This window comes from Sinocyclocheilus grahami, unplaced genomic scaffold (genome assembly GCF_001515645.1).
Source record: "Sinocyclocheilus grahami isolate Dianchi unplaced genomic scaffold, SAMN03320097.WGS_v1.1 scaffold252.1, whole genome shotgun sequence".
Lineage (NCBI taxonomy): Eukaryota > Metazoa > Chordata > Actinopteri > Cypriniformes > Cyprinidae > Sinocyclocheilus > Sinocyclocheilus grahami.
The window spans coordinates 40689-67912 of record NW_015505431.1 but is presented as its reverse complement, the minus strand read 5'-3'; the positions used below and the strand labels follow the sequence as shown (position 1 = coordinate 67912).

General features: G+C 39.0%; 4 protein-coding genes across 5 annotated transcripts; 1 reads left to right on the top strand and 3 right to left on the bottom strand.

The window, feature by feature from the left end:
- Positions 1 to 367: 367 nt before the first annotated feature.
- Positions 368 to 13254, bottom strand: LOC107598465 (coiled-coil and C2 domain-containing protein 1A-like). 2 transcript variants are annotated; one of them, XM_016289807.1, is made up of 28 exons: positions 13243 to 13254; positions 10749 to 10890; positions 10554 to 10660; positions 10222 to 10449; positions 9550 to 9829; positions 9336 to 9445; positions 8274 to 8346; positions 8084 to 8185; positions 7876 to 8003; positions 7677 to 7749; positions 6453 to 6571; positions 6284 to 6380; positions 6033 to 6205; positions 5523 to 5645; positions 5337 to 5395; positions 4276 to 4392; positions 4121 to 4194; positions 3825 to 3883; positions 3696 to 3747; positions 3527 to 3626; positions 2683 to 2773; positions 2409 to 2600; positions 2251 to 2309; positions 2097 to 2169; positions 1901 to 2021; positions 885 to 961; positions 542 to 589; positions 368 to 454 (listed from the first exon to the last, which is right to left on the bottom strand). In XM_016289807.1, the coding sequence occupies exons 2-28, from the start codon at positions 10888 to 10890 to the stop codon at positions 416 to 418; spliced, it is 2916 nt and encodes a 971-aa protein (XP_016145293.1). In that variant the 5' UTR covers positions 13243 to 13254; the 3' UTR covers positions 368 to 415. The 2 variants fall into 2 exon arrangements, with proteins under 2 accessions (XP_016145293.1, XP_016145294.1); XM_016289808.1 differs by having other exon boundaries at positions 2251 to 2306.
- A 14-nt stretch (positions 13255 to 13268) lies between these two features.
- LOC107598466 (uncharacterized) lies at positions 13269 to 17505 on the top strand. Its single transcript, XM_016289809.1, has 6 exons — positions 13269 to 13342; positions 13462 to 13538; positions 13669 to 15153; positions 15725 to 15858; positions 15991 to 16083; positions 17006 to 17505. The coding sequence occupies exons 1-6, from the start codon at positions 13315 to 13317 to the stop codon at positions 17106 to 17108; spliced, it is 1920 nt and encodes a 639-aa protein (XP_016145295.1). The 5' UTR covers positions 13269 to 13314; the 3' UTR covers positions 17109 to 17505.
- Positions 17506 to 17883: 378 nt separating this feature from the next.
- On the bottom strand, positions 17884 to 19648 carry LOC107598522 (nanos homolog 3-like). The gene is made up of 3 exons (XM_016289894.1): positions 19643 to 19648; positions 18732 to 18735; positions 17884 to 18654 (listed from the first exon to the last, which is right to left on the bottom strand). The coding sequence occupies exons 1-3, from the start codon at positions 19646 to 19648 to the stop codon at positions 18188 to 18190; spliced, it is 477 nt and encodes a 158-aa protein (XP_016145380.1). The 3' UTR covers positions 17884 to 18187.
- Positions 19649 to 24822: 5174 nt separating this feature from the next.
- On the bottom strand, positions 24823 to 27168 carry LOC107598550 (guanine nucleotide-binding protein G(I)/G(S)/G(O) subunit gamma-5-like). Its single transcript, XM_016289924.1, has 3 exons — positions 27023 to 27168; positions 25880 to 26030; positions 24823 to 25033 (listed from the first exon to the last, which is right to left on the bottom strand). Exons 1-2 carry the CDS (start codon positions 27113 to 27115, stop codon positions 25905 to 25907), a joined length of 219 nt encoding a protein of 72 aa, XP_016145410.1. The 5' UTR covers positions 27116 to 27168; the 3' UTR covers positions 24823 to 25033; positions 25880 to 25904.
- Positions 27169 to 27224: the final 56 nt, after the last annotated feature.

The following is a 27224-nucleotide window of genomic DNA, read 5'->3' as shown; positions in this document are numbered from 1 at the left end:
TTGGGGGATGGTCTGGAGTGCAGAGTAATGAAGTGCAGCAATGCAAAAGGTGCTTAATTGCATGTGTGTGTGTGTAGTGTTTCCCTCTGCAGCTCCTTTATATCGGTCACGATTAATTTCTATTCTCATGATCCCTTTAGTGTTTGACTGATGTTTATTTTTGCATGAGATGAGACAAGTCTGATCTCACTCGAAACATTCAGACGTCTCTCCTTACAAAAGACAAATTGGGGGATGGTCTGGAGTGCAGAGTAATGAAGTGCAGCAATGCAAAAGGTGCTTAATTGCATGTGTGTGTGTGTGTAGTGTTTCCCTCTGCAGCTCCTTTATATCTGTCACGATTAATTTCTATTCTCATGATTTCAGAAGTGTGAAGAGTTTTCCAGCAGACGGTCACGTCACTCGGCGCGTTTCTTCACTCTCTGATGGCCCGTTTTTTCCTGACCGACTCCAGCTGTGCGAGAGAGACAATGAAAAAGACGACAGTGAGTTCACATGGAGATGCGACTGAAGCACAGACACGGCAGGCTTTATTATTCACCTCGTTCTCCACCATCTTCAGTCGGCCGAGGGCGTCTTTTGCTGCATCCTGAGAAACCAGAACAGCTCTTTAGCTTTAATCTAAAATGTAATCTTAGCTTTAAAAATGTCTAAATCACTTCACAAAAGTGACTTCCAGCTTCTGCAGTGTTTGTTTTTGATGAAACATCTGCGCAACTGCATGAGTATTTCATGTCAACATGAAGTGACATTCGTAACCCATTTTACTTCAGTAATGTCAAGTATATCTGAGTGAAATGAGAACAAAATAGACAGCTCACATCTTAATGCGTTTGCACAGAACAGCTAACGTCTGATTGTGTGTGTGTGTGTGGTTTGCTCACCCTGTTGCCTTGGCTGGAAAACATTTTGACTGAATCTGACAGACCGTGAACAAACTTCCGCAGCACATTTTCATATTCTGAGACACAGACAGAGAGATACAGTACATTAATGATGGTCTGTTTTGCTCTTGAATGTCTTTAATATGTAGCACTGGAAAGTCCCATTCATTGAAGTGAATCAGTTTTTTTTTAAAGGTTCATTTAAATGAAACATTTAAAAAGGATTCACAGATTCATTTGAATCATCAATCAGTATTATTCCCAGCATTTTATGTTCTCATTCGTAACAAAATAAACATCTAGTAAAATAGGGCAGTTTATGGTTAGGTTTTTGGGTGTTTTTCTCTTTAAACTACTGTTCAAAATGTTTCGGGAGGTTTTAATGTTTCTGAAAGAAGTCTCTTCTGTTCAACAAGTCTGCATTCGTTTGATACAGTAAAAACTGTAATATTATGAAATAATATAATTTAAAATGACTGTTTCCCATTTTAAAATATGTTCAAATGTAATGTATTCTTGTGATCAAAGCTGAATTTTCAGCATCATTACTCCAGTCTTCAGTGTCACATGATCTTCAGAAATCATACTAATATACTGATTTGCCGCTCAGTAAACATTTCTGGTCTGTGTTTCCCAAAAGCATTGTAAGCCCAAGTACACCGTAGACCTATTGCCACCAATGGAGCTATGATCCACTTTACGCTTACGATGCTTTTGGGAAATGCCACCCTAATCATTATCAATGTTCAAAACAGTTGTGCTGCTTTATATTTTTGTTGAATCCGTGAAACATTTTTTTTCAGGATTCTTTGTTGACTAGAAAGTTCAAAAGAATTAGAAATCTTTTGTAACATTATAAATGGCTTTACTGTCACTTTTGATCCATTTAATGCGTCCTTGCTGAAGAAAAGCTTTAGTGTCTTTGGAAATAAACCCCTGGCCTAACCCCCTTTGAAGTGAACGGTAGAGCACATAATCTGCAGCTTAATTAAGAGTTTTCTAATTGCATGTGGCACCTGTCAGTGCTGCCGGGTGTTTCTCCAGGTATGATTTCTGCCACTGCAGTTGCTGACAGACGTCCATGTGCTGCTTGATCAGCTCTGACGGCTCTCGTCTGTTCTTCTTATAATCGTTGATCTAAAGAGATGCACAAAATGACTCATGATACACTCTATATCCAGCCAACAGCTCAATCCTATCACTGACACACACCTTCCACTCCAGTCTCTCTTTGTCGTGTTGAAGCAGACTGAAGCTGTGCAGCTTATACTGCGGAGGAGACGAGCTGAAACCAACCAGAGACACGTGTTAAACACACTCACCGAGCGACAGGAAATCAGTGCCGTACGATCAGCTTTCGTGTTACCTTGGTTTAGAGTTCCTGTCGTGATCGTTCCCGGGTTTGGATCTTGGAGGAGGAGCCTGCTGGAAATAAAATGCTTTATGTGGTTTCTGTCCAACTGTGTTTGTATGCAAGAACACATCCTGTGTATGATATAAACAACACTAATCGGCGTCTCATACCCGTTCCTTTTCCCTGCTTTTCTCCCGCTCTCTGTCTTTCTCCCGCTCTCGGTCCTTCTCCGGTGAAGGTGTGAGGGGGTGGATGATGAGCCACTTCTCCGTCACCGGCTGCAGCTGAACTCCAGACAGCGGCTCGCGGATCTTCACTTGCACCTCCAGCTTCCCTCCCGTCGCCTTGCGTCCGTCCAACACCTGCAACAGCAGCACAGCCTTATGGGACACCAGTGCTCCTGTGCATGAGACACGTGTGTGTGAGTTTGTGTGAATCGCTCACATCAATGATCTCTCTGATCTCACACTGGTTCTCAAGAGCTTCCAGCTTCAGCTGAGCACTTCCCACCACTTTATCTGTCTTGAAGAGACCGCTGCGGACACACACGATTATTAGACTCACTGCTAATGATAGTGACACCACATTTCAACCCTGTATGAAAAGTGAAAAACTATTTTGCCTAAAGAAAACTAGGTTTATTTTTAGGACTATTAATTTAAACCAATTACATGACAATTCAAATAAAAAAATATTATTATTTAAATTGTAGTAAAACATTTATGCCGATTTCTTTTAAATTCCTTTAAAGAAATTATTTAAAAATTTAACATGTAAAAAAATGACCGCATTGAGAATCATCATTGAAAATAATGTGACTGCAAAAAAAAGCTAAAAACAAACAAACAATGCAGATACATAACATTAATGAGACTTTGTTTAGAAAATCTGCTTAATTATCACTGAAAACTATGTATGTTAATTTTCGCCAAAAAAGTAGCAATTAATTGATCAAAAGAGCAATTTTTTTTTTTTTTAGTCCATGGTGGAAAAAAAATAGAATTTTGCAATGCAAACTCTGAATTTTTGGGAAAACGCATCAGAACTGTGAGATGTAAAGGCAGAATTCATAGCAAAATTCTAAATCATGAGATATAAAGTCACAATAACCTGTTTAAGTTTTATTCTGTGGAGATAAGAAGCTTCCATAAAAAACATTAATAATCTAAAATATAATCTTAATTTTCCTTATGAAAAATATTACTAATGTAATTTCTTTTGGGGTGGAATGCGATCTGGACGTGTTATTGTCAGATTCACTGTTAGTGTTGATTAATAGGAGTCTCACCCTTTGTGTACGACCTCAAACTTGATGCCTTTGGCCTGTACCACTCTCTTAAAGCCTCTGTGATCTCGCTTGATGTTCAGCTTGAACTGCTCCTTAAACTCTGAAAACACACAGACTGTCAGCTAATGCCGCCACCTGTTTAACACAGATCGTGCGTGCGTGTGTGTACCTGGACAGTTGGTGTTTCTCACAGTGCTGGTTTTGTCTCTCTGAGCTTCTTCCTAAGAAACAAACACACACTGTTAGACGCCAATAGCATGTGTGTGTGTGTGTGTGTGTGTGAGAAAGTGTTGCGTACCGCGCTGGGGAATGGGAACTCAAAGTGCACACTCGCATCCAGATCGTTGGCTGAAACTCCTGGAGAAAACAAAGAAAAGAACATTTGCAGCCATTCTGTGACAGAATCTCATTATTGTTTATTATATATAGACACTAATGTTCAAAAGGTTGGGGTCAGTAAATTTTTTTTTGAAAGAACTGAATTTAAAAAAAAAAAAATCCCACAAACTTTTCAATGGTAGTGTATTTCAGAGACCACATGTTTACAGCATTATGACACACGAGCAGCACACAGGCACACGTTCACATACACACCTGGAGGAGCGGGCAGGTTGATTCCTTTCATGACGGTCAGCACCATGTCATTGGACATCAGGGTAGGAAAGATCCTAAACACGGACATGAAGACATTTAGTGAATCTGCAGGACGACTGCGCTGACAGACGTGTCGTGTGTGTGTGTGTTCTCACTTGACGGTGTTGAAGGTGCGCTCCTCTGTGTGGAATTTGGGAACCGATCTTCCTTTAGCGTGAGCTTTCTTCAGCACTTCAATATTACTCATGCATTCCTCAGCCAGCTTCTCAAACCTACAGACACACACACACATATTTTCTATCATGGGAGCTTTCCATTTACTTGTAATATTTTTGTACTGAGCTCAGCAGCAATCCTAAAACCAAACCCTCAGCATTTTTTTATTTTTATTTACTGTTTATTAATCTGTTTTCCTCGTGAGGACTGTTTGCTGCTCCCACAATGTTCATCTCAGGTTTTACTATCCATGTGGGGGCATTCAGTCTCCACAATGTAGGCAAACTCTAACGACACACAAACAAATACACTTTAAGGCTAAATTATATTTTATATTTAATTTAATATTTATGTTAGTATTTATGGTTAGATTCTGATAATTATTACATATTTTAATTAATAAAAAACTTTTTTTTTTCATTTATACTTATACCATTAATATGTTAAAAAATATATATTTTTTATAAATATTAAATAAGTAAAGAAAGCAAAAGCAGTACTTTATAAAACCATTTATAAAAAATAAGATTTGTTAAAAATTGCATTTTTAATGCTTGTTTAGGCAGATATAAAATTGGTCTGTTTTTGATTCATACAATACCATTCAAAGGTTTGGGGCTGTTAGGATTTTTTAATGATTTCGAAAGAAGTCTCTTCTGCTCACCAAGGCTGCATTTGATCAAAAATACAGTAAAACATTTGTGATTATTATCAGTGCTGAAAACAGTTTTATACATTTTCCTTAAGGATTCCTTGAAGAATAGAAAGTTCAAAAGAACAGCATTTATTAGAAATCGACATTTTCTATAACATTATAAATGTAATTACTGTCACTTTTGATCAATTCAATGGATCCTTGCTGAAAAAAAACTATTCATTTCTTTTTTTAAAAATGCTCAAACTTTTGAACAGTAGTGTACACACATCGCTCAAAACAAACACCTGGAAATTTGTCTTACCTGATGATGTTTCTTTCTAAATATAATAAATGAAAACACACCTGGCAGTTTCTGCTACATTCCCCATATGAGTGAACTGCTGCGAGTACGCCAGGCATTTCTGGAAACAAGTGTTAGAGAGTCATGTAGACTGTAAATAAAGCATGCGTTTCTCTTGAATTCAGTGTGTGCTTCACATGGATCAGATCTGTGTTTAGCCGCTCGTGTGTGTGTGTGTGTGTAATAACCTCGTGCTGCTGTTTGAGCTTTGCCATCAGTTGAGTGTACTGCTCAGATGAGCGCGGAGAGAGAGTGGATGAGCGTGAATGAGACAGTCTGTAATTGTCCTCACTGACCGGAGCGGCCGGCACCTGCACACCAGAGCATACATAAAACACACTAACACACTGAGATCTGTGTCAAACACATCTGATCACTTTCACACATACAGATGCAGTATTTGCTGCAAAGCTGTCCACAAATGCAATTATATGCAAAACACACACCTGATGTGCATTATTTATTCATCATTTTGTAGAAGGGGAGTTTAAAAATCATATATTTTTCATAGAAAAGGTACATCGCCATCTTGCTCCAACCAAAGTGACCTGAACGCATCTGACATCTTAATTACGACTTCCTAACTCATAAATACAAACTTCCTAGAAGCGCTAATTCAACCTTACTCTTTCAGTCAATGACTTTGGCCCTGCAGAACCAATTCTGATGACATTTCGGTGCATCACTGATTCACAAACCTTGGTGATGTCCACAGGAAGTCCGGCCTTGGCGGCAGTGATCATGGCATCGAGGCCTTTAGCGTTTCTCAGGTGCTGAGCGGCTCCCTGCATGTCCTTCATCTCTTTAGAGCGCAGCGCAGCCTTCACGAACTGCTGCCTGCGCATGGTCAGGAAATCCAGCTGCTGCTGGGCTGCACAACAACACACACGTCACACAACAGTGCCAGTACTATGTACCTGTTAATGCCGATATATAAACACGCACCTACCTTTCCCTCCTAATTTGGGAGTGTTAGTGGAGCCGGCGGACGAGGCTTTCGGAGGAGCGGGAGCTCTGGATTTCTGAACGGCAGGCTGAGCTGATGGCTACAGACACAGAGAGATGAAGAATCAGGCCCAAGCACAGTTTCTAGAGGTTCTGCTGAACTTTGATGATACCTTCTGTGGTTCTTCGTCTGCGTCGGCATCTGCGTCCTGATTGGCCAACTTCATGGCTGTCTCCAGGACGCCCATAAAATTCTGCTCGCCGCCCTCAGTGCCCTGCAGCGGAGGACAACCTGGCAGGCACAAACATTAACATGGTCAAAACTGAGGTGCACAATCTATATACTATGAAATTGTAAATTCACAATTCAAAGAAAAAAAGTCAGACTGGTGAGACAGAGTTACAATTACCTTTTTTTTTTTTTTTTTTTTTAATACATGGCAAAAACAAAAAACAAAAAGAGATTTATGAGAAGTAAACTCTAAATTGCAAAACAGTCAGATTTTTTTTTTATTTTTATAAATTTGTAGTTCTTGTAATTATGACTTTTCTTTCTCAGAACGGCAAGAAAACACGTCTGAATTGTAAAATTAAAAAGTTACAATTAAATTTATTCTGTGCAGAAACAATAACTACACTGTATCTGTTTTACATATTATAATTAATTACATAATTATAAATGCACACTGCCGTTTGGTATCAGAATATTTTTTATTTTAAAAGAAAAAAATATATAATATAATATAATATATATTTATATTTAATATAATAATTACAAAAGATTTCCGTTCCAAATAAATGCTGTTCTTTTGGACTTACTATTCATTAAAAATTCTGGAAAAAAAAAAAAAAATCCCCACAGAAATCTGAAGCAGCACAACTGTTTTCAGCACTGATAATAATCAGAAATGTTTCTTGAGCAGCAAATCAGCATATTATACTGATTTCTGAAGATCATGTGACACTGAAGACTGTAGTAATGATAAAAATTCAGCTTTGATCACAGCAATAAATTATATTTTAACATATATTCACATAGAAAACAATTATTTTAAGTTGTAATAGTATTTCACAATATTACTGTTTTTACTGTAATTTTTAACACATAAATACAGTCTTGGTGAGCAGAAGACTTTCATAAACATTAAAACAATCTTACTGATCCCAAACTTTGAACAGCAGTGTGTATAATTAAATTACTTATTGAATTATAAATATATAAATAATCAGCACACCACACTGTAACATTTACAAACACCTCCTGATATATTTAGATTTTAATGAACACATTATATGGTACATTTCTTAACCTTTTTCACTGGTGATGCACATTCAAGGCATTTTACTATATTTGTCAGAAGTTTGGCTTTCGCTAGAAACAAGTAAACGAGCGTTACCTGGTGGAACAGGAAGTTCTGCCAAATTCACAGGCCGTCCTGCTTTATGAGCTTTAATGGCGTCTTGATATTGCTGAGGTCAAGAACGAACGAACATACACACACACACACACACACACACATACACACACACACACACACACGAGAGATTAAAGAAACAGCACCTGTTCTTATTTAAATGAGTCTTCACGTGTGTTACCTTGACTATGCGCTGGTGCATGCGTGCTTTGCGGTCGTCTCCTTTGCTCTTGGCGCTCTCTGCGGCTTCTCTGTATTTGTCCATGCGTTGCTGTAAGGCCTCGGCGACGCTCCGGGGAGCAGAGAGAGCTGAAACACACACACACACACATATAACTTTGATGCGTGTGAGTGGGACGTCACATTAACACACACACACACGTTCTCACCTGTGTCTGGGGCAGCAGTAGGGGCAGCAGTGAAGGCAGCAGGAGGGGCGGCTGCTTTAGAGGACAGCTGGGGAGGGTTAGAGCGTGGCACTTCAACCTCTCCTGAAAGACAGACACTTCAGATCAAAACCATACTGAACTGAGCAGAATGTTACTGGGGTGAGTGGAGATCTGTGAGGTAAAGCTGTACCCGGAGGGGGTGGCAGTGAGCTGACGTCCACAAACTCGCCTCTGTCAACACTCTCCACCACTGAGTCTAATCTCTGTGAGGAAAGGAGAGACGGAGAGCAAGCGAAAGTTCATTTTCACAGTTGTTAATTGTTGGATAACCTAGTGCTGTGTAGCCAGATAAATCTACAATCCACAATAACACACCTACACTTCTGTTCAAACGTTTGGGGTGAGTATGTGTTTTAATTTTTGTAAAACCAGTCTGTTCTGGTTTCTTTTTGAATATACAGTATTTTTTCAAATGTAATTTATTTCTGTGATCAAAGCTGAATTTTCAGCATCATTACTCCAGTCTTCAGTGTCACATGATCCTTCAGAAATCAGTCTAATATGCTGATTTGCTGCTCAAGAAATGTTTATTATTATTATCATTGTTGAAATCAGTTGAGGTGCTTCATATTTCTGTGTTTTTAATTCAGGTTTATTTGATAACCATAAAGTTAAAAATAACAGCAGAATTTTTTTGTAACATTATAAATGTCTTTACTTATTTTAGAGTTTATTTGTAATATTTTGAATTAGTATTTATTTTTATATTTTCCATTTTCATTTTTCATTTTGTTAAAGTTTTAGTAATTATTTTATCAGTTATTTCTTTAAATATGTCTCTATAGTTTTTATTTAAGTTTAAGTATATCAAGATAAACTAAATGAAAATGAGAAATCTTGCCTAGGCAACTAGCTGAAGTACAATAAGTTTAGGTTTTTATATTTTATCTCACTTAACATTTATTTAATTTTTTTAAGTAACAAAAAAAATTATGTTTTTTTTTCTAATTCTAATTTATTTATAATATCCAGTTTATCTGTAATTACCCTGGCACTTTTTATCAATTGAATGCATTCTTGCTGAATAGAAGTATTAATATCTTTCAAAATAAATAATCGTACAGACGGCAAACTTTTGAATCTTACTGCACATAAAAAAAAAATGCGCAGGGCAACAAAGAAATTAGTGTAAATGTGTGACTTTGTGACCCAAATTAGACCTGATGATCATAAATTGGCAAAACTCATTCACCTTGAACATTTGGTAGAGTTGTTTGGCTTGTTCAGTGTTTCCGCTCTGCTTGGCCTTTAAGGCTGCCAGCTTATACTCTCTCTGTCTGCTTAATATGCTCGCTTTGAGCTCTGAAACACACACAAACACACATGACAATGTGTACGGCAACAGCTTCACAGTGACAGTTAATGAGAAGATGTGCGATAATGTCAGAGCGCGAGTGTGTGTGTACCTGAGTGCTGTGTGTTGGGCTGGCCGGGCGTGAGGGGTGATATGGCTGGTGTATCGGGTGTTACGGCCGTCGGCTGTAGCAGCTGAGGCTTGGATGGAGCGACTGGCTTGACGTTGGCCGTCTGCGGTGGCATGTTTGCTGGAGCAGGTTTTTCTTGCTCTGTGATTGGCTCGGCCTGCGAAGCAGTGGAGGGTTTTCCACCGGTGGCCACAGGAGGAGGAATCTCATCTTCATTGATGGGCTTCCCCTTTTTAGCTGACATCAGCATAGACTGTAGAGTCTAAAAACAGAAAATGTGTTACTAACCGCTCAGAAATCCTCAGACAAATATACTAAATTGATACGTTTTCAAATTATTATTTTGGTAAGTATTATGTAAAATAAATTGCAGTAATTGTTATATATCACCTTTACGTTGGCCACCCTGCTCTCTAAGACAGAGGTCTTCAGCCCTGCTCCTGCAAAGTTTATTTCCACCCTGCTTCAGCACACCTGCCGGTGTATTTTCAAGCAGTCTTGAGGAGCTTGATTAGCTGCTTCTGGTGTGCTTGATTAGGGTTGCAGCTAAACTCTGCAGGACAGTGGCTCCCCAGGAACAGGGTTGAAGACCCCTGCTCTGAGACACTATCATCGGCCATCAAAAAGTCAATGTGGGTGGAGCTCTAGTCCCACCTTCAGTCCGCGGTCGTATCGCCGTGCTTTGCTGGTCTCGCCTGCGGCCTTGGCGTTGGTGATGGCTGTTTGGTACATATCCAAGCGCTCCTGCAGGCAAGCCTCCAGGCTAGCAGGTGCATTCTGGGACGCGGGCGCTGCATTGGAGCGTTGAGGAGGCACTGGTGACGGAGGAGGTTTCCTGACCACTTGCTCCTCATCGTCTTCCAGCACCTCACTCAACTCGGCCTGAAACATAGAAAACGACTTCGATCAAAACCTGCTCCTGAGAGAAAGATCGCATCTGATGTGCCACCTGTAGTGCTGTTAAGACAAGAAGGGTTTTGTCCTACCAAGAGATCAGCGTCGTTCTCCAAATCACCATCATCGTCTCTGTCCTCGTCCAGGTCTTTCATACAAAGTGCTGCCATCCGCTCAATGTCCTCCATGGGCACCGGAGCTACATGATGCAAAAAAGACAGAAAGATGGCAAGGGATCAAGGTTTGGCTTGCTGTTGGTAGACGGCATAAATTCATAACATCCTCACCTTTTCCTCCAGGTTTCTTGCCAGCTGGTCCGCTCCTCCCTCCTCCTCCCATCAATGCCAGAAGCTCCGCCTCCAGTTCCTCATCATTTCCTCCAGAGTCATCGAGCCCGCCGTCAGGAGCCAAATCCAGCAGCAGTCCCATCTGATTACATGCGAGGATGGAGATATTATTTTCGTTTTTAATCAATATTTTGAATTACATTATCTTTTCATTTCAGATAACGTTTTAGTCATTTTGTTGTGTGCCATTCTTTGTCTATATATGTAAATATTCCTAAATATTTATAGCTTGTTTGAACATTACATATGAAACTGTTGCAAATTCAAAAGCATTTTACGCACCTACATTCACTTAATGTCTATACATGCTTTAATAATTTTCCTTTCAATTTTTATTTTATTACTTTATTATGGTACTTCAGGTTAAAGTAAAGGACAGTTAGAAATGTTGCCTTTTCAACTAGCATGAATAAAAAAATACTTTTTTTTTTTTTTTTTTTACATTTTATCAGTGTCATTTTTTAATAGGTTTAATAGGTTTTTCATTTCATACTGACTTCAAAGATGACATTTTAAAGCAGCACTATGTAACTTTTTCTGTGTTCAAATTTTGCAAAATGTATACAATGAGCGAGTACATCATGAATTCATCTTCCAAACCGAGTTTTTGTCTTATTCCGAATCACTACGGTACACTTATAATAAGTACTTATATTTGGACTATTGTAGCCTGGTCACCGCTGCGGAGTAACACATACCTGCGTGAATCGCCATAGACATAAACTTAGAGAAGGTGCTCCGGTTGGAATGTTCTTCCGCGGGATGTGTGCAGTTCTGTTTATTAACCGCTAGAACGCCAAAAGTTACATAGTGCTGCTTTAATAATGCCTTTGCAACTAGCATGAATTTAAACAAAACCCTTTTTTTACATTTTATTTCGGTTAATGTTTATTTTCTTTCAAGTGACAATTTTTAATAGGGTTTAGTTTAATTTACAATAATAACCCTCAAAACTGCTTTATAGATTCAAAAGCATTTTATGAACCTATATGTGTGGCACTCAAAAGTGAATGCAGTTTAAAGGTGCAATAGGTGATTGTCTTCAGAAACATTTTTTGTTATGCTGGTTGAAAGTCTCTTCACATCCCGATAGCAATTATTAAGTTAAGTGGTCTAAATGTATTTATCTGTATTTATATATTCTGTGGAAGGCGTAGGATCAAGAAATGTTCGTACAATCAAAACGCTCGGTCCGAGCGTTTTAATATGCTTTCCTACCTGCCTGTCAACGTATGTATTAGCATACCTCTGCGCACCCTGTTCGCGCAGACAGGATACGTCATCAGCGCATTCACGCACGTTGTGCAGACAGAGCGAGGATGGCAGGCAAACATCAACAACCCGATCTTCCTCCCTGGTATTGTAGTACTTTTAAAGCCTCTCTCAAACGCTTTGTTTTCTACAAAGCCCCTCCTTCCGACAAGCGCAGTCTGCTCTGATTGGCCAGCTGACCCAGTGCATTGTGATTGGCCGAACACCGCAAGCACTCGTCGGAAATGTAACGCCCCTTACCATAATCGCCAGCTTCATCTTTCAAAATAAATGTAAAGACAGAGCCCGAAAGGGGAACAGAGTCTCGTGACAGACACAGTGATGAAGCTGGTATGTGTTTGCAGTACACAAGCCACGGTTAAGACAGCTGACTCCACTGTGATGTGACCCTCTCTCTCTATCTCTCTCTCTCTCTCTCTCGCTCTCTCTCGTGCGCACACACACAAACACGCACGCACACACACACGATGCGCAAAACTCCGCATTTGAACAGTCAATAGCAAATACTTAAACTAATAACAAAACAGTAACTGATTCAGAAGTGCCAGATTGTCATAGCAAAGTCAGAATGACCTCCTCTCCTAGGTTCACGAAACGGTCGTCCATAAAATGCATTGCTGTTCTGTTGTAAGTAATCTTAAAGATTCCTAAATGCATCTACTTCCGGAAGGCCGAATAAAGAGCTTTTGCTTTCTCCTAGAAACACACAGCGTCTCCCTGACATGCTGCTTCAACACTAACTGCGGTTACTGAAACCACGCCTTCTTTCTTTGCGTGCACATTTGGGCGCATTATGCTAATATTTCCACATAGTGAGGTAGATATGTGGGGGCGTGTTAGAACGAGCCGTTTTAGGGGGGCGTGGCAGAGTCTTAACTTTGATAAAGAATATCTCTTTGGTTTTGAGACTTTAGTCTTTGCAACTTCAGGGATCTTATCTATGCACAATCAGCTTGTAACACGCCAAAGAGAAAGGAAAAATTGAAATCGCATCATATGACCCCTTTAAACATTATAAAGAAAAAAAATGCAAAGATGAATAGTTCACAATATGATCTATAACATGCATTTAGAAAATAAATAGGGTGATTTTTCCCCCCATTTCATGCTGACTTCATCGTATAATTCTGGACACAGTCCTGACTCTCATCTGGTTTATTACCTGTTTGGCCCTGGCGGCATTAACATGTTTGAACTTTTATTCATTTAGTTGAATCTGGACTAAAACAAGACAATGGCCAAAAGAAAATCGAAGACGACAGGTACCTTGGACCCATGTAAACTTAATTATCAGTCATTCATACTACATACAGCTTGATTAGAGCTATATTACATATTTAATTTGTCAGTAAACATGCTGATGCTGTTAAATGTCTTTTAGCAGAGTTCAAACCCCCTAAGAGAGCAAAACGACAGAAAAGCACTGAAGCAACAAACCAGTCTGAAGATGAAAATCAGGTGATTTCTCTCTCGATTACATCCCATAACATACCATTTTGAAGGAATTACAATATGCTTTGATGTCACTGTGCTGTTATATTTGTGTTTTCGTTTGCTGGTTCACTTAACTCTTTACCTTAATGTCCAGACTCTGACACCGGAGTCAGAAAACAACAATTCCCACAATGCATTGTGCTCAGACAAGCTGGATGAACATCAGCCTGGACAGAGCACATCACAAGACACTCAGACAACAGAATTCCCAGTAGATCCGTGCTGTTCCTTGGAAGAGAAAACAAGCCATCATGATAATGATAGCACAAATCCACCTGAGGTCTCTCATGAGATTGAACAAACTGCAGCGGTCCCACTACAAACCCCAGAACTCGACAGAAGCGACAAGCACACTCTCTCTAGACCTTTGAATACAGAAGCTATTAATGTAGATCAGCCCAATAGAGCGCTAGATGATGAAGGGCGTGAAATCACTAGAAATTCAAATCATCAATCTCAGAAGGTCCCAGATGACTGCGACTCTGAATTACCATCCGATGAGCATCAGACCGAGAGAGAATCGTCACATGAGGGGAATACAGCCACTGAACCCAAGACGGATGAACAATTGGGGTCTTCAGACATCGTAGCGGAGACCTCGTATGACCAGATCCAGATGCCTGAAGATGCAGGTTCTGCAGATCCTCTAGTAAAGAGGAACATAAGAAAGAGGATGGGAATGTGCAGGCTTGGAGAAAGGAAGAAGATGCTCAAGGGACAGCCGACTAGAGGGAATGTGTTTGAAGGAAGCCAGGAGAACGAGGCGGGGGAAATCACTAATGAAGGGCCGGTCATGACGAGTGACGGTTTGAAAAAGGATATCTCAATTTCTGTTGAAGAAGAGGGAGTTACTGAGTCAGAGGTTTCAGTGCCCTCCTTCTCAACCCCTTGCCCAATGGATGATACACCCGTACGAGAGCGACAGGAGCAGCCTGGGAATGAAGTTCAGATTCTGGTCAAATGCATGTCAAGGGAGCCTGTTACTCGTGAAACTGATAATGCAATCCCATCCCATGCTGATGCTGATGATCTAAACCCTCTCGAGCAAAATGAAACTGAATGCATGGAGCAAAATGCTACTGAAAGCAACATTAGAGAAGATAGCAATGAGGTCACAACTGAGATTGGCACTGAAGTACCTGTCGATTTTGCTGACGTTTGCAAGGACTCAACTGATGTTTCAGCTCAAGAAGAGGTTGTGATAGCCGGTTCACTTGAAGTTCCCAAAGAGGCCAATGAAGGCTCTGCATCCGCTTCTGAGGTTGCTAACCAGTTTGGAGAAGAACTCGTAGTGGGAGGCGACGAGACCGAGCAGTGCAGTCCGTGTGAATGTGACATGAACATTTCTACTAGTGACCACACCAGTGAACAGTGTGTGGAGCTCATGGACATCACAGCCGATGAGACCATCAGGGCACCTCCTGTAATCCATGAGACAGAAGATAAGTGTGAGTCTTCAGACTTTTCTCAGGTTGCCGCCACTGCCACAGCTGAGAACAAGGCAGACTGTGAGGACAACAGCGTGTCGAGTTTGTCCATACCTGCAGCTCCACCGGGTGGTGATAATGAACATGTGCAAGTGAGTTATTCTTAACGTACATTTCTAGCAGGGGTGTCCAAACCTGCTCCTGGAGGGCCACTGTCCTGCAGAGTTTAGCTCCAGCCCTAATCAAACACACCTGAACCAGTTAATTAAGCTTTTCAGACTCAGAAGACATGTGTTGGAGTTAAACTCTGAAGGACGCTGTCCCTCCAGGATCAGGTATAGACACCCCTGACTTAAAAGAAAAAACAGTAGTCATTCCAAAGCCATATTTCAAGAAGATATACTGCAGAATGTTCTCTGAAGTGCTTTTAAGATCTAGAAAAGTCATAAAAGCCACAATAAAAGTAGTCCATAGGACTTCTAAGATAGCTTTGGGTGAGAAAAAGGCCAGAATATAAAGTGTTAATTGACACAGAAATCAGTGTTGGTTGCCATCAAACCTGTGTCATTGATGTGTAATATTCCTTTGAAATGCCTAAACCACTACTTGGTGTTTTTTTATTTGACTTTAGTTTTAAATTTACAGTGTAGGTTTTGGTATCCAAAACTCTCACATGTCCTTTAAAGTCAGCATTAAGTTACTAAAACGGAGTTGTATCCTCAGTCGTTTACAGAGCGAGTAAGTTTACTGAGAGATGCTCATGAGCCTCTTCGGAGTCCTGCCGCTGAACCGGATCCCTCCAGTCCTTTATCCATGCACTCGGTGACAGATTCCCAGCTCAACAACATCCCTCTGAGGTGAGACAAGTGTGAAAGCCATTGACTTTGAATGTTTCTAGAAGTTGGTTAAATTTCAGACTTTACCGTCCACAACATTAATGCACAGCGCAAGGTGTTTTTGTCCATTTTCATGGTTTATATTTTGCTCAGTTTGGAGGATCTCCCCATCTCAGAAGCCTCCTGTGATCTGGAAGATGCCACAGAGCTTGTATGTGGCCTAATCAGAGATATTGCCTCTCTGAAGTCAGTCAGGATTTGTTTTGAGCACTTAAACACAATTCTGATTTTGTGGTTTACACTATTAAGTTTATAAAAAACAGTAGTCATTCCAAAGCCATATTTCAAGAAGATATACTGCAGAATGTTCTCTGAAGTGCTTTTAAGATCTAGAAAAGTCATAAAAGCCACAATAAAAGTAGTCCATAGGACTTCTAAGATAGCTTTGGGTGAGAAAAAGGCCAGAATATAAAGTGTTAATTGACACAGAAATCAGTGTTGGTTGCCATCAAACCTGTGTCATTGATGTGTAATATTCCTTTGAAATGCCTAAACCACTACTTGGTGGTTTTTTATTTGACTTTAGTTTTACATTTACAGTGTAGGTTTTGGTATCCAAAACTCTCACATGTCCTTTAAAGTCAGCATTAAGTTACTAAAACGGAGTTGTATCCTCAGTCGTTTACAGAGCGAGTAAGTTTACTGAGAGATACTCATGAGCCTCTTCGGAGTCCTGCCGCTGAACCGGATCCCTCCAGCCCTTTATCCATGCACTCGGTGACAGATTCCCAGCTCAACAACATCCCTCTGAGGTGAGACAAGTGTGAAAGCCATTGACTTTGAATGTTTCTAGAAGTTGGTTAAATTTCAGACTTTACCGTCCACAACATTAATGCACAGCGCAAGGTGTTTTTGTCCATTTTCATGGTTTATATTTTGCTCAGTTTGGAGGATCTCCCCATCTCAGAAGCCTCCTGTGATCTGGAAGATGCCACAGAGCTTGTATGTGGCCTAATCCGAGATATTGCCTCTCTGAAGTCAGTCAGGATTTGTTTTGAGCACTTAAACACAATTCTGATTTTGTGGTTTACACTATTAAGTTTATTATTGAATAACACGGTAAAGAACAGTTTTGACCATAAACAGTAATTTCGATGTTTTCTTGCAGTCAGTTATTGATGGACGCACGCAGGCAGATTGGATTTGGGCAACAAGGCAGAAAACCTCCGCTCCACACTCAGAAATATAGGCATAATACCAACAGATTCTGAACATATTTTACTGCATGATATAATGGACAGAAAAAAAAAAAGAACATGGAATAATTTGCACTGATGAGTTCAGACAGCAGGCACTGGTTTACAACTGTTCGGTTACACTTGTTCGAGCAAAGGCACAACATGCTTAGAGTTGTTGTTTTAGTAAGCCAAAGTTAACACTTTTCCTAGGAGGTTCAAGCAAAGTAGTAAACATTGTAATTCTGTCAATCACAGGGTGTGACCCCCAAGACTGAAGGGTCGTAACCTTAGCAACAGGTCTTCAAAGTTCCAGTCATAAATCGGTCCAAATTCCTGTTCAAAACACATTCTGCATAAATAAAATGAATCTTTCTGGTTGTTGCTGTGCACGTTTGATTCAGTGAAATCATGTTTTGTAAAACTACACATCTCAAAAAAAAAAAAAAAAAAAAAAAAAAAAAAAAAAAAAAAAAAAAAAAAAGTCAAACTGAACCAATTTCAGCTGACGTGCTGTGATATGAACACATAGGTTTCCAAAAGTTCACTGAACACGTTTCTGTTGTTCATTTTCTTGCTTTTGTCACAAAGTAAACCATCATATTTTTAAACAAATGTACATGAACTTCCTGATGCCACGTGAACAAAACCTGATGATCATGTTCTCCAAAATGCAGTGAAAATAGAGAAATACAAACAGAAGATTGAGGTAGTTATATATTAATGCAAAATATAGGCAGCTTTAAAGAGAAACGCACCCAAATAACATTAAAAGCATTTATATATTTCACCATAGAGTATCACAAAATACTTTTTTTTTAGTAAAATTAAAGAAAGCTAGTTCACACGTGGTTGCACCTGTAGCGAGCCTATTGGCTTGTGTACAAGTTTGTTCAAAGACAAAACAAAAAGAGTGAAAAAACACCACCACTGCACACAAGAGGAAGACACTAAAAAGCGTGCAAAACCAAACACCAAAAAGCACACATGCATGCAAACTCACACAAGCCATTATGGATTGAACGATTAAAGTTTAAAACTTAAATATTAAAACCACTCGTAAAAATGTCCTCGTATACCGTGGCCAGATCTTTTACGGGTCAGAAACGGCCGGTTCACCATGTTGTCTTGGCGTACACGGAGCTGTAGGTTTTGTCCACGAGCGGGCAGAATCTCTTGGTGTGCGCTTTGGCCCCGGTGGCTCCGCACAGGGGACACTCGTACTGGCTCAAGTACGGGCACATCACGGCTCCTGCGCGGTCTTTTAAGTAGTGTGAGGTGAACACGGCTTCGGTCTCTCCGTTGTGTTTGCAGAAGCTGCAGAACTTCTTCTCGGATGGGCTGCTGCGGGTGCTTTTGCCGCGTTCCGGGTCTCTTTTCTCCGTCGTCAGGGTCCCGTGCGCTCGCGTCGGGCCGCTTGGAGACTCCAGGAGCGCGGCGGCGGCGGCGGTGTCATCGGCCGCGTCAGGCTGCTCTGCTGGCCGTTGCATGTCTCTGATCATGTCTGATCTCTGTGTTGTGTGTGTGTGTGTGTGTGTGTGTACATAGGTCGTTGAGCGCTGTGCTTTTCTCTCCTGTTGCACTGCGAGGTTTTCTTGACAGGTGACAGACTGAAGAAGTCTGACTTCAAACAGGATGCCTTCTGCCACTGAAACTCACATCTCTGAAACACACACACATGCAGATTAAATGCTGGGGACAATTATGATTACAAAGGAGTAATTCACCCCAAATTAAATCCATTATTATTTTTGCAACCCATACGCTTTGTTTTTTTTCCTGTGGAAACTAAAAGGAAAATTAAGTTATCAAGCATATGAATATGAAAGATGGACTATTTTTATGTTATATCTAATAAATCTTCTAAATGTCTTCTTTTGTGGTCTGTAAAGTAGCTGGGTGATTTGTAGTGATTTTTGCTATAATGACTAAGCTGCTTATTTTTAAATTTATTTTACTGAAACTAGGGAGTGTCATTTTAAATTTCTGAATTTGAATTTAAATATGTAATAGAATTGTTATAACAACAACTATAATAAAATATTTTTGACATTAAAATAATTTAATTCCACAATTCCTGAATTCTTTAGGGTTTACAATTTTAATTACCAAACAATTGTAGTTTCTTTTTTGACTCGCAAATAGCAATTGCCACCTGATCTCCAGCCCTGCTCCTGGAGAGCTACCGTCCGGCAGATTTCAGCTCCATCCCCAATCAAACACACCTTGAGCCACGTAATCAAGGTGTTTAGGGTTACTTAATAATTACATGCAGGTGTACTGGAGCAGGGTTGGAACTAAAATGACCCATCTAATCTGCGGCCTATTATGCGTCAAACTAAGATTGCTGTGGGGACAAAAAGTAATGCCATAAAGTTAGCATTTTTAAACATTCGCTCACTAAAAAATAAATATTTGGTTATCAAGTTAAACATTCGCTCACTAAAAAAATAAATATTTGGTTATCAATGACTTGATAACCACAAACAACCTATGTTTCGAAACGCAACATGGCTAGAAGACAGCTGCAGTGCAACAGTCCTCAATGAAACAGCCCCTCCTAACTTTACTTTCATGAGTGTTTGCAGGCCTGTTAGGAGAGGTGAAGGTGTAGCTGCTCTATTTAAAGATGTCTATCAATGCAAGCAAGTGTCATTTGGTCAGTACTTGTCTTTTGAATGTCTAGGGATTGTGCTGAAAGGTACTCCACGCATTCTGTTTATTAATACTTACAGGCCTCCAAAATACTCTCCAGCCTTTGTTGCAGAGTTCACAGAACTGTTATCAATGATTTCCTCAGAGTTTGACTGTTTTGCTATTGCAGGGGATTTTAATATTCACATAGATAATGCAGAAATCAAAACTACAAAAGAAATTATAACCGTTTTAAACACTTTTGACCTTATCCAGCATGTGCATGAACCACACACAATCGTGGACATACTCTAGATTTAATCATCAGTAGAGGCCTAAACAATTCATCCATTGTTATTAAGGCTGTAGCACTATCTGATCACTTCTGTATTTTCTTTGATATATTGATCTCTGTTACCACTGAATCTAGATCTGTCTCTGTCAGAAAGAGATGCATTAACGAAAACACTAGTGTGCTATTTATGAAGGCTAAATCTTTAACACCAAGCATTTCTGCAGACTGTTGATCTTCTCTTGGATTCCTTTAACTCAAAAGTTAAGAATGTTATTGATGACATTGCTCCTGTAAAAGTCAGGAGCCCCTCCTGAAAAAGAGCAATCTTAATAACACCATATTGAGCAACTATAGATCAATATCAAATCTTCCTTTTATAGGTAAGATAATTGAAAAGGTGGTTTTTAATCAGCTGAACAACTACTTAAACTCAAATGGATAACTGGACAAGTTTCAATTTGGTTTCCGACCGCACCACAGCACAAAGACATCAAAAAGATAATAAATGATTGATGTGCTAAAACATTAGTCACATTTAAATATATACTCAAAACTCATCTGTTTAGCTGTGCGATGTCTGAACTGATTGCGCTATATTTTATGTATAATCATTTTTATTCTTAATTGTTTTCATTCATTTTAAATCAATTTTTAAAACATTTTTAAATTCCTTGTTTTTATTGTTGTGATTATTATTATTTTTTCTTTAATGATTATTTTAAATCCTTTTATATGTAAGGCACTTTGAATTACCATTGTGTATAAAATGTTTTATATAAATAATTTTTGCCTTGCCTAAAAATTGCAGGACGGTAGCTCTCCAGGAGCAAGGTTGGAGATCCCTGCCCTATATATATATATATATATATATATATATATATATATATATATATATATACTTTTTTTCAAGGGATACTAAAATAATAAGAAAATATTAATATGAATGTATAATCATAACAAATATTAAATAGGAATATTATTTATATATTGTTTGTGACATACCCCTTGAGATGTACTATGTGGTTTTGAGGAGGTCCCAACAATTTATTAATAAAATATGATTAGATGTATGAATATATACATAATCATGACAATTAAATAATAATTAGGAATATTTATATACATTGTGACAAACCCCTTGAGATGTACATTCTCTTTTTCCAGGAGGTCTCAAAATCTAATATATAATCTCAAATGTGTTAATTATGAAGTAATATAATAATAAAACAACAATATTTAATTTTAATTAGAATATTATTTATTTTGGAATCCCTATATATAATTTAATATAAATTAAAAGGCAGTAAAATAAATACAGTAAAGGCATTACAAAAAAAAGTGTGATATATAGTGATGAGAACTGGAGAAATAAAATAAGCACCTAAAATGAAAGTAATGTCAAAGCTTAATGCAAAATGTAAAGATGCTGATGGGTTGATGACAGGTTTTGTGAGCTTCACCTGAACTGAACTGCACCTGTAATGAGTTGGTGAGGTCTCTGCACTCCCCTCTGAAGATCCTGTGAGAGAAGCTGAGTGCTTACATCAGAATCACAGAGTTCAGCATCTCTGAGACACACAGAGAAACACAAACTCAATCTGTGCATGGTCTGCCTCGCATGCTGTCAGTGTGTGTGATCAGTTACCTGAGCAGTCCTGAGCTCTCTTATGGCATGCTGGGGATCTTGCAACCCATTTGTGCGCCATAAGCCCAGACCCTGCAGATACTGTAACATCAGCATGACATTAAAAATCACTGCAACTTAAAACGCTGGCATGTAATGCAATATAGAGCTTTTCTTTTACAGTGTATAAAACTTAAAAGGCAGCGACTGTGAAAATCTGACTTGCGAAAGAACTGGTCAATTTCTTCAGCAACAAAGCAAACCAGCTTGGTTTTTGTCCTTTTTTGTGCAATTATTAAATTTATAGCATAAAAATGTATTTCTACATCAATTTAATTCCTAAATATATATGAATATGCAAATATTATAACGTATATACAGTATGTCTTACAAGAGCAAAAAAGGTGTTCTCTCAGAAGGCAGATTAGAAACGAAAGTTCATATAGACTGTTACAGAGCAAACTGAGATCACAAGTGACTTCAGTTCATTTAATCAAGCATTTCATCTGCAGGTTTCTTTCATCTTCATCTCATCAGTGATTGAGAGCTTCAGTCTATGTAACAGCAGCTGTGAGCACAGACCTCATATCAGATACAAAACACACTTCAATATGCATTTTAAAGCCCATTCAACAAAAGACAACCAATTAATGATCAATAACACTTTATTTTAAAAGTAAGTTTAGCAAAAAGTCAATGAAACGAGAAAAAAAGGTTCAAATGTAACCTGTTCATTCAGTAGGTGATCAGGGTTTCCTCAACACTGCACATATTGTATGTCTAACTCATCAGACACACCTGATTCAACTCAAAGATACATTAATCGAGACTCCCAAGACCTCAAATAAGCGTCAGATAAAGGAAGACGTCCAACATGTGCTCTGTTGAGGACACAAAGCATGCTTACAAATGACCTTCAAACCAAATCCTGCTGGCCATAAATTAGTAAAAGACTATAGTAGATAAATGTCATGTAATTTCTGATAGGAAAAATACTCTAATAGTCACATAAACCAGGGAAAACTTCATACAATCTTTAAGGAAGTCTTTTTGTTTTATAAAATACGCATTACAAATAAAATAGTGTTTGGTACATAAAATAGCTTTCAAAACATGGGATGTGTTATGGGTTTTTACCATACAGTGTTAATTCAGCATAGTCAACATATTATAGGGTGACCATACGTGCCATTTTCCCAGGACGCGTCCTGGCCAGGATTTCTATATTGCCTAAAATATCTAGGTTTTGGCTTTGTTTGCGTGTGCAGACCGATCGGTGTATGACATCAAAATACCATACAGACGGTTCCTTATGCTTTCAAAATGCTCTCGAGGTATTTTGATGTCATACACCGATCGGTCTGAATACAGTTCATACAAATAGACAGCAACTGTGCAGATATGAAGAAAATGAACACAGTAGAAATATTTCTTGCTTTGCTATGCTAAGTAGTGTTTGTGTGTGTGTAGTGCTCCAGGAGGTCTTTATGGAGTAGTGTAAAGGTAGAAACAGACACTTGAAGGCAGCCACATCATCTGAAGCGCTTCACCAGCTCTGAAATAACAGATTTAATATAGATATTAGTATATTTAAAGGAGTAGTCCAAAAATGGAAATTTGCTGAGAACAGGCCACCCAGTATGTAGGTGAGTTTTTTCATGGGAACAGATTTGGAGAAATGTAGCATTGCATCACTTGCTCAGCAGTGGATCCTCTGCAGTGAATGGGTGCCGTCAGAATGGGAGTCCAAACAGCTGATAAAAACATCCACAAGTAATCCACACCACTCCAGTCCATCAGTTAATGCCTTGTGAAGTGAAAAACCGCATGTTCGTAAGAAACAAATCCACCTATAAGGAGTTTCAACTTAATTCAAGAAATACGAGTCCATACGCAAAATATGAGTCCATAATCCATAATGACGCTTCATCAAGTAAAATCCGCTGTCCATCCGCTGTTGTCCTCTCACATCAAAATCCACCAACTTATTTAGAACTGCTTGTAAATGGTACTTGATCTGTGCATATTTCTCTCCTGATTCAGGCAAGATGATTTTTTCACTGGAGGAAACAATATTATGGATTATGGACACACATTTTTGCCAGAAGCAACAGTTTGAAGGTAAAAATGTCTTGATGGATTTGTTTCTTACAAACACACAGCTTGTGGATTACTTGTGGATTATTGTGATGTGTTTATCAGCTGTTTGGACTCTCATTCTGATGGCACCCATTCACTGCAGAGCATCCACTGCTGAGCAAGTGAAGTAATGCTACATTTCTCCAAATCTGATGAATAAACAAACTCATCTATCCACAAGCTGTGTGTTTGTAAGAAACAAATCCATCAAGACATTTTTACCTTCAAACTGTTGCTTCTGGCAAAAATGTGTGTCCATAATCCATAATATTGTTTCCTCCAGTGAAAAAATCATCTTGCCTGAATCAGGAGAGAAATATGCACAGATCAAGTACCATTTACAAGCAGTTCTAAATAAGTTGGTGGATTTTGATGTGAGAGGACAACAGCGGATGGACAGCGGATTTTACTTGATGAAGCGTCATTATGGATTATGGACTCATATTTTGCTTATGGACTTGTATTTCTTGAATTAAGTTGAAACTCCTTATAGGTGGATTTGTTTCTTACGAACATGCGGTTTTTCACTTCACAAGGCATTAACTGATGGACTGGAGTGGTGTGGATTACTTGTGGATGTTTTTATCAGCTGTTTGGACTCCCATTCTGACGGCACCCATTCACTGCAGAGGATCCACTGCTGAGCAAGTGATACAATGCTACATTTCTCCAAATCTGTTCCCATGAAAAAACTCACCTACATACTGGGTGGCCTGTTCTCAGCAAATTTCCATTTTTGGACTACTCCTTTAAATATACTAATATCTATATTAAATCTGTTATTTCAGAGCTGGTGAAGCGCTTCAGATGATGTGGCTGCCTTCAAGTGTCTGTTTCTACCTTTACACTACTCCATAAAGACCTCCTGGAGCACTACACACACACAAACACTACTTAGCATAGCAAAGCAAGAAATATTTCTACTGTGTTCATTTTCTTCATATCTGCACAGTTGCTGTCTATTTGTATGAACTGTATTCAGACCGATCGGTGTATGACATCAAAATACCTCGAGAGCATTTTGAAAGCATAAGGAACCGTCTGTATGGTATTTTGATGTCATACACCGATCGGTCTGAATACAGTTCATACAAATAGACAGCAACTGTGCAGATATGAAGAAAATGAACACAGTAGAAATATTTCTTGCTTTGCTATGCTAAGTAGTGTTTGTGTGTGTGTAGTGCTCCAGGAGGTCTTTATGGAGTAGTGTAAAGGTAGAAACAGACACTTGAAGGCAGCCACATCATCTGAAGCGCTTCACCAGCTCTGAAATAACAGATTTAATATAGATATTAGTATATTTAAAGGAGTAGTCCAAAAATGGAAATTTGCTGAGAACAGGCCACCCAGTATGTAGGTGAGTTTTTTCATGGGAACAGATTTGGAGAAATGTAGCATTGTATCACTTGCTCAGCAGTGGATCCTCTGCAGTGAATGGGTGCCGTCAGAATGGGAGTCCAAACAGCTGATAAAAACATCCACAAGTAATCCACACCACTCCAGTCCATCAGTTAATGCCTTGTGAAGTGAAAAACCGCATGTTCGTAAGAAACAAATCCACCTATAAGGAGTTTCAACTTAATTCAAGAAATACAAGTCCATAAGCAAAATATGAGTCCATAATCCATAATGACGCTTCATCAAGTAAAATCCGCTGTCCATCCGCTGTTGTCCTCTCACATCAAAATCCACCAACTTATTTAGAACTGCTTGTAAATGGTACTTGATCTGTGCATATTTCTCTCCTGATTCAGGCAAGATGATTTTTTCACTGGAGGAAACAATATTATGGATTATGGACACACATTTTTGCCAGAAGCAACAGTTTGAAGGTAAAAATGTCTTGATGGATTTGTTTCTTACAAACACACAGCTTGTGGATTACTTGTGGATTATTGTGATGTGTTTATCAGCTGTTTGGACTCTCATTCTGATGGCACCCATTCACTGCAGAGCATCCACTGCTGAGCAAGTGAAGTAATGCTACATTTCTCCAAATCTGATGAATAAACAAACTCATCTACATCTTTGATGGGCTGATACATTTTGATTGTGTATGCATGTACTAAACGCATCTACAGTGCTTTAGAAGGACAGGAGGCTGTAGGTAACCTATGTGTGTTCAGACAGCAGTCGTTCAGAGGAGGCCGCAGGACTTGGGCGGGCGGAAGGGGTTGTCGCTGGACGGTACACCCACCAGCAGCGGGTCTTTATGGCCGTTCTGCAGGCAGAAGTTCTTCAGGTCTGTGGCAGCTTGAGAAACCTACAGAAATTACAATTAAGTCGACATTTTAAACGATACTATGCATTGAGTGCACACACCCCTGAGCAAACTTAGTTTTATTCCCGTCTATATTTTGAAGGTTTTATCGAGGGGTTAAAAACAAGAATTCTGAACCTTGCCTTATCTAATGTTCAGGATTCTGTTCTGGAAATGTATGCAAATTACTGCAAATTTAATCAGCTAATACATAATTTGCACATTTAAACATAACATTTCAAAAGACTTTTGGAAAATTATTCTTAATGTACTGTGATCAAGTTTTTTTTAACCTATTAGTACCTTGCCCTACATTTATGGCTGCAATAAGCTTTTCTATAAGTTATCTGATCGCTTCTGAGCATTAAACAAAGTAAATCTGTTTTTGTCCGAGTGGGATGACGAATTTATAGGATGTAAAAAGTAATTAACTGAAAAACTAGGTTACCACTACTTTGAAAAAATAACATTGGCAAACATTGCATTTAAAGTTACATTTATTGCACAGTATTATAAAAAAAAAAAGGCATTTTCATATTTGGGGTATTTTAGGCTGGGTCACCATAATTAATGCACACAAAAACTAAAAGTTTAGTTTGGACACATACCAAGGTTTTACAATTGTATTCTTAAAAGTAACATAATATACAATGAATTGCCATAGTATTGCAATCTGATACCATCACTATAGTACCACCAGCAGAGCTTCAGTTTGCATATATTTACACTATTAATGAGCATGAGACACAACTTCTAACAGTTGTCTGAACTTTCACGCCTAAAATACGCTTCTGGCAGTTAAAAAACTCGTATAAAACAGCTTAAAAGCATCTCGGACGTCACGTTATTTACCTATACATGAGTTAAAACGCGTTTAAAATGTTGTTTTGTCGGTTAGCGTTAGCACTAGCAGTGACTCAAACCGGTTAAACTCATCCATAAACTCTCCAAATCCAAAACTCTTTCACGTTTATTGTTGAAGCTGGCATACTTACGTTAATTCGCCGTATTTTGGCCTCTAGGCTGAGCTGTTTGACGGCTTTCTGCACCACAGCCACACTGCTGCTGCTAGCGTTATTGTTGGACATGATGACTGACGGACTCCAAGAGAGCTCGCGGAAGTTTGAGGGACATACACACTCTCTCTCTCTCTCTCTCTCTCTCTCTCTCTCTCTCTCTCTCTCACACACACACACA

Coding starts and splice junctions, on each gene's coding strand:
- LOC107598465 (XM_016289807.1), bottom strand. CDS start 10,890: ATGGGACTGCTGCTGGATTTGGCTCCTGACGGCGGGCTCGATGACTCT. Junction 6,381..6,452: donor CAGACGAAGAACCACAGAAG/GTATCATCAAAG, acceptor CTGTGTCTGTAG/CCATCAGCTCAGCCTGCCGT. Junction 3,884..4,120: donor CAACCTGCCCGCTCCTCCAG/GTGTGTATGTGA, acceptor TGTTTTCTCCAG/GAGTTTCAGCCAACGATCTG.
- LOC107598466 (XM_016289809.1), top strand. CDS start 13,315: ATGGCCAAAAGAAAATCGAAGACGACAG. Junction 15,154..15,724: donor GTGATAATGAACATGTGCAA/GTGAGTTATTCT, acceptor TTGTATCCTCAG/TCGTTTACAGAGCGAGTAAG. Junction 16,084..17,005: donor AGAGATATTGCCTCTCTGAA/GTCAGTCAGGAT, acceptor GTTTTCTTGCAG/TCAGTTATTGATGGACGCAC.
- LOC107598550 (XM_016289924.1), bottom strand. CDS start 27,115: ATGTCCAACAATAACGCTAGCAGCAGCAGTGTGGCTGTGGTGCAGAAA. Junction 26,031..27,022: donor CCAAAATACGGCGAATTAAC/GTAAGTATGCCA, acceptor TAATTTCTGTAG/GTTTCTCAAGCTGCCACAGA.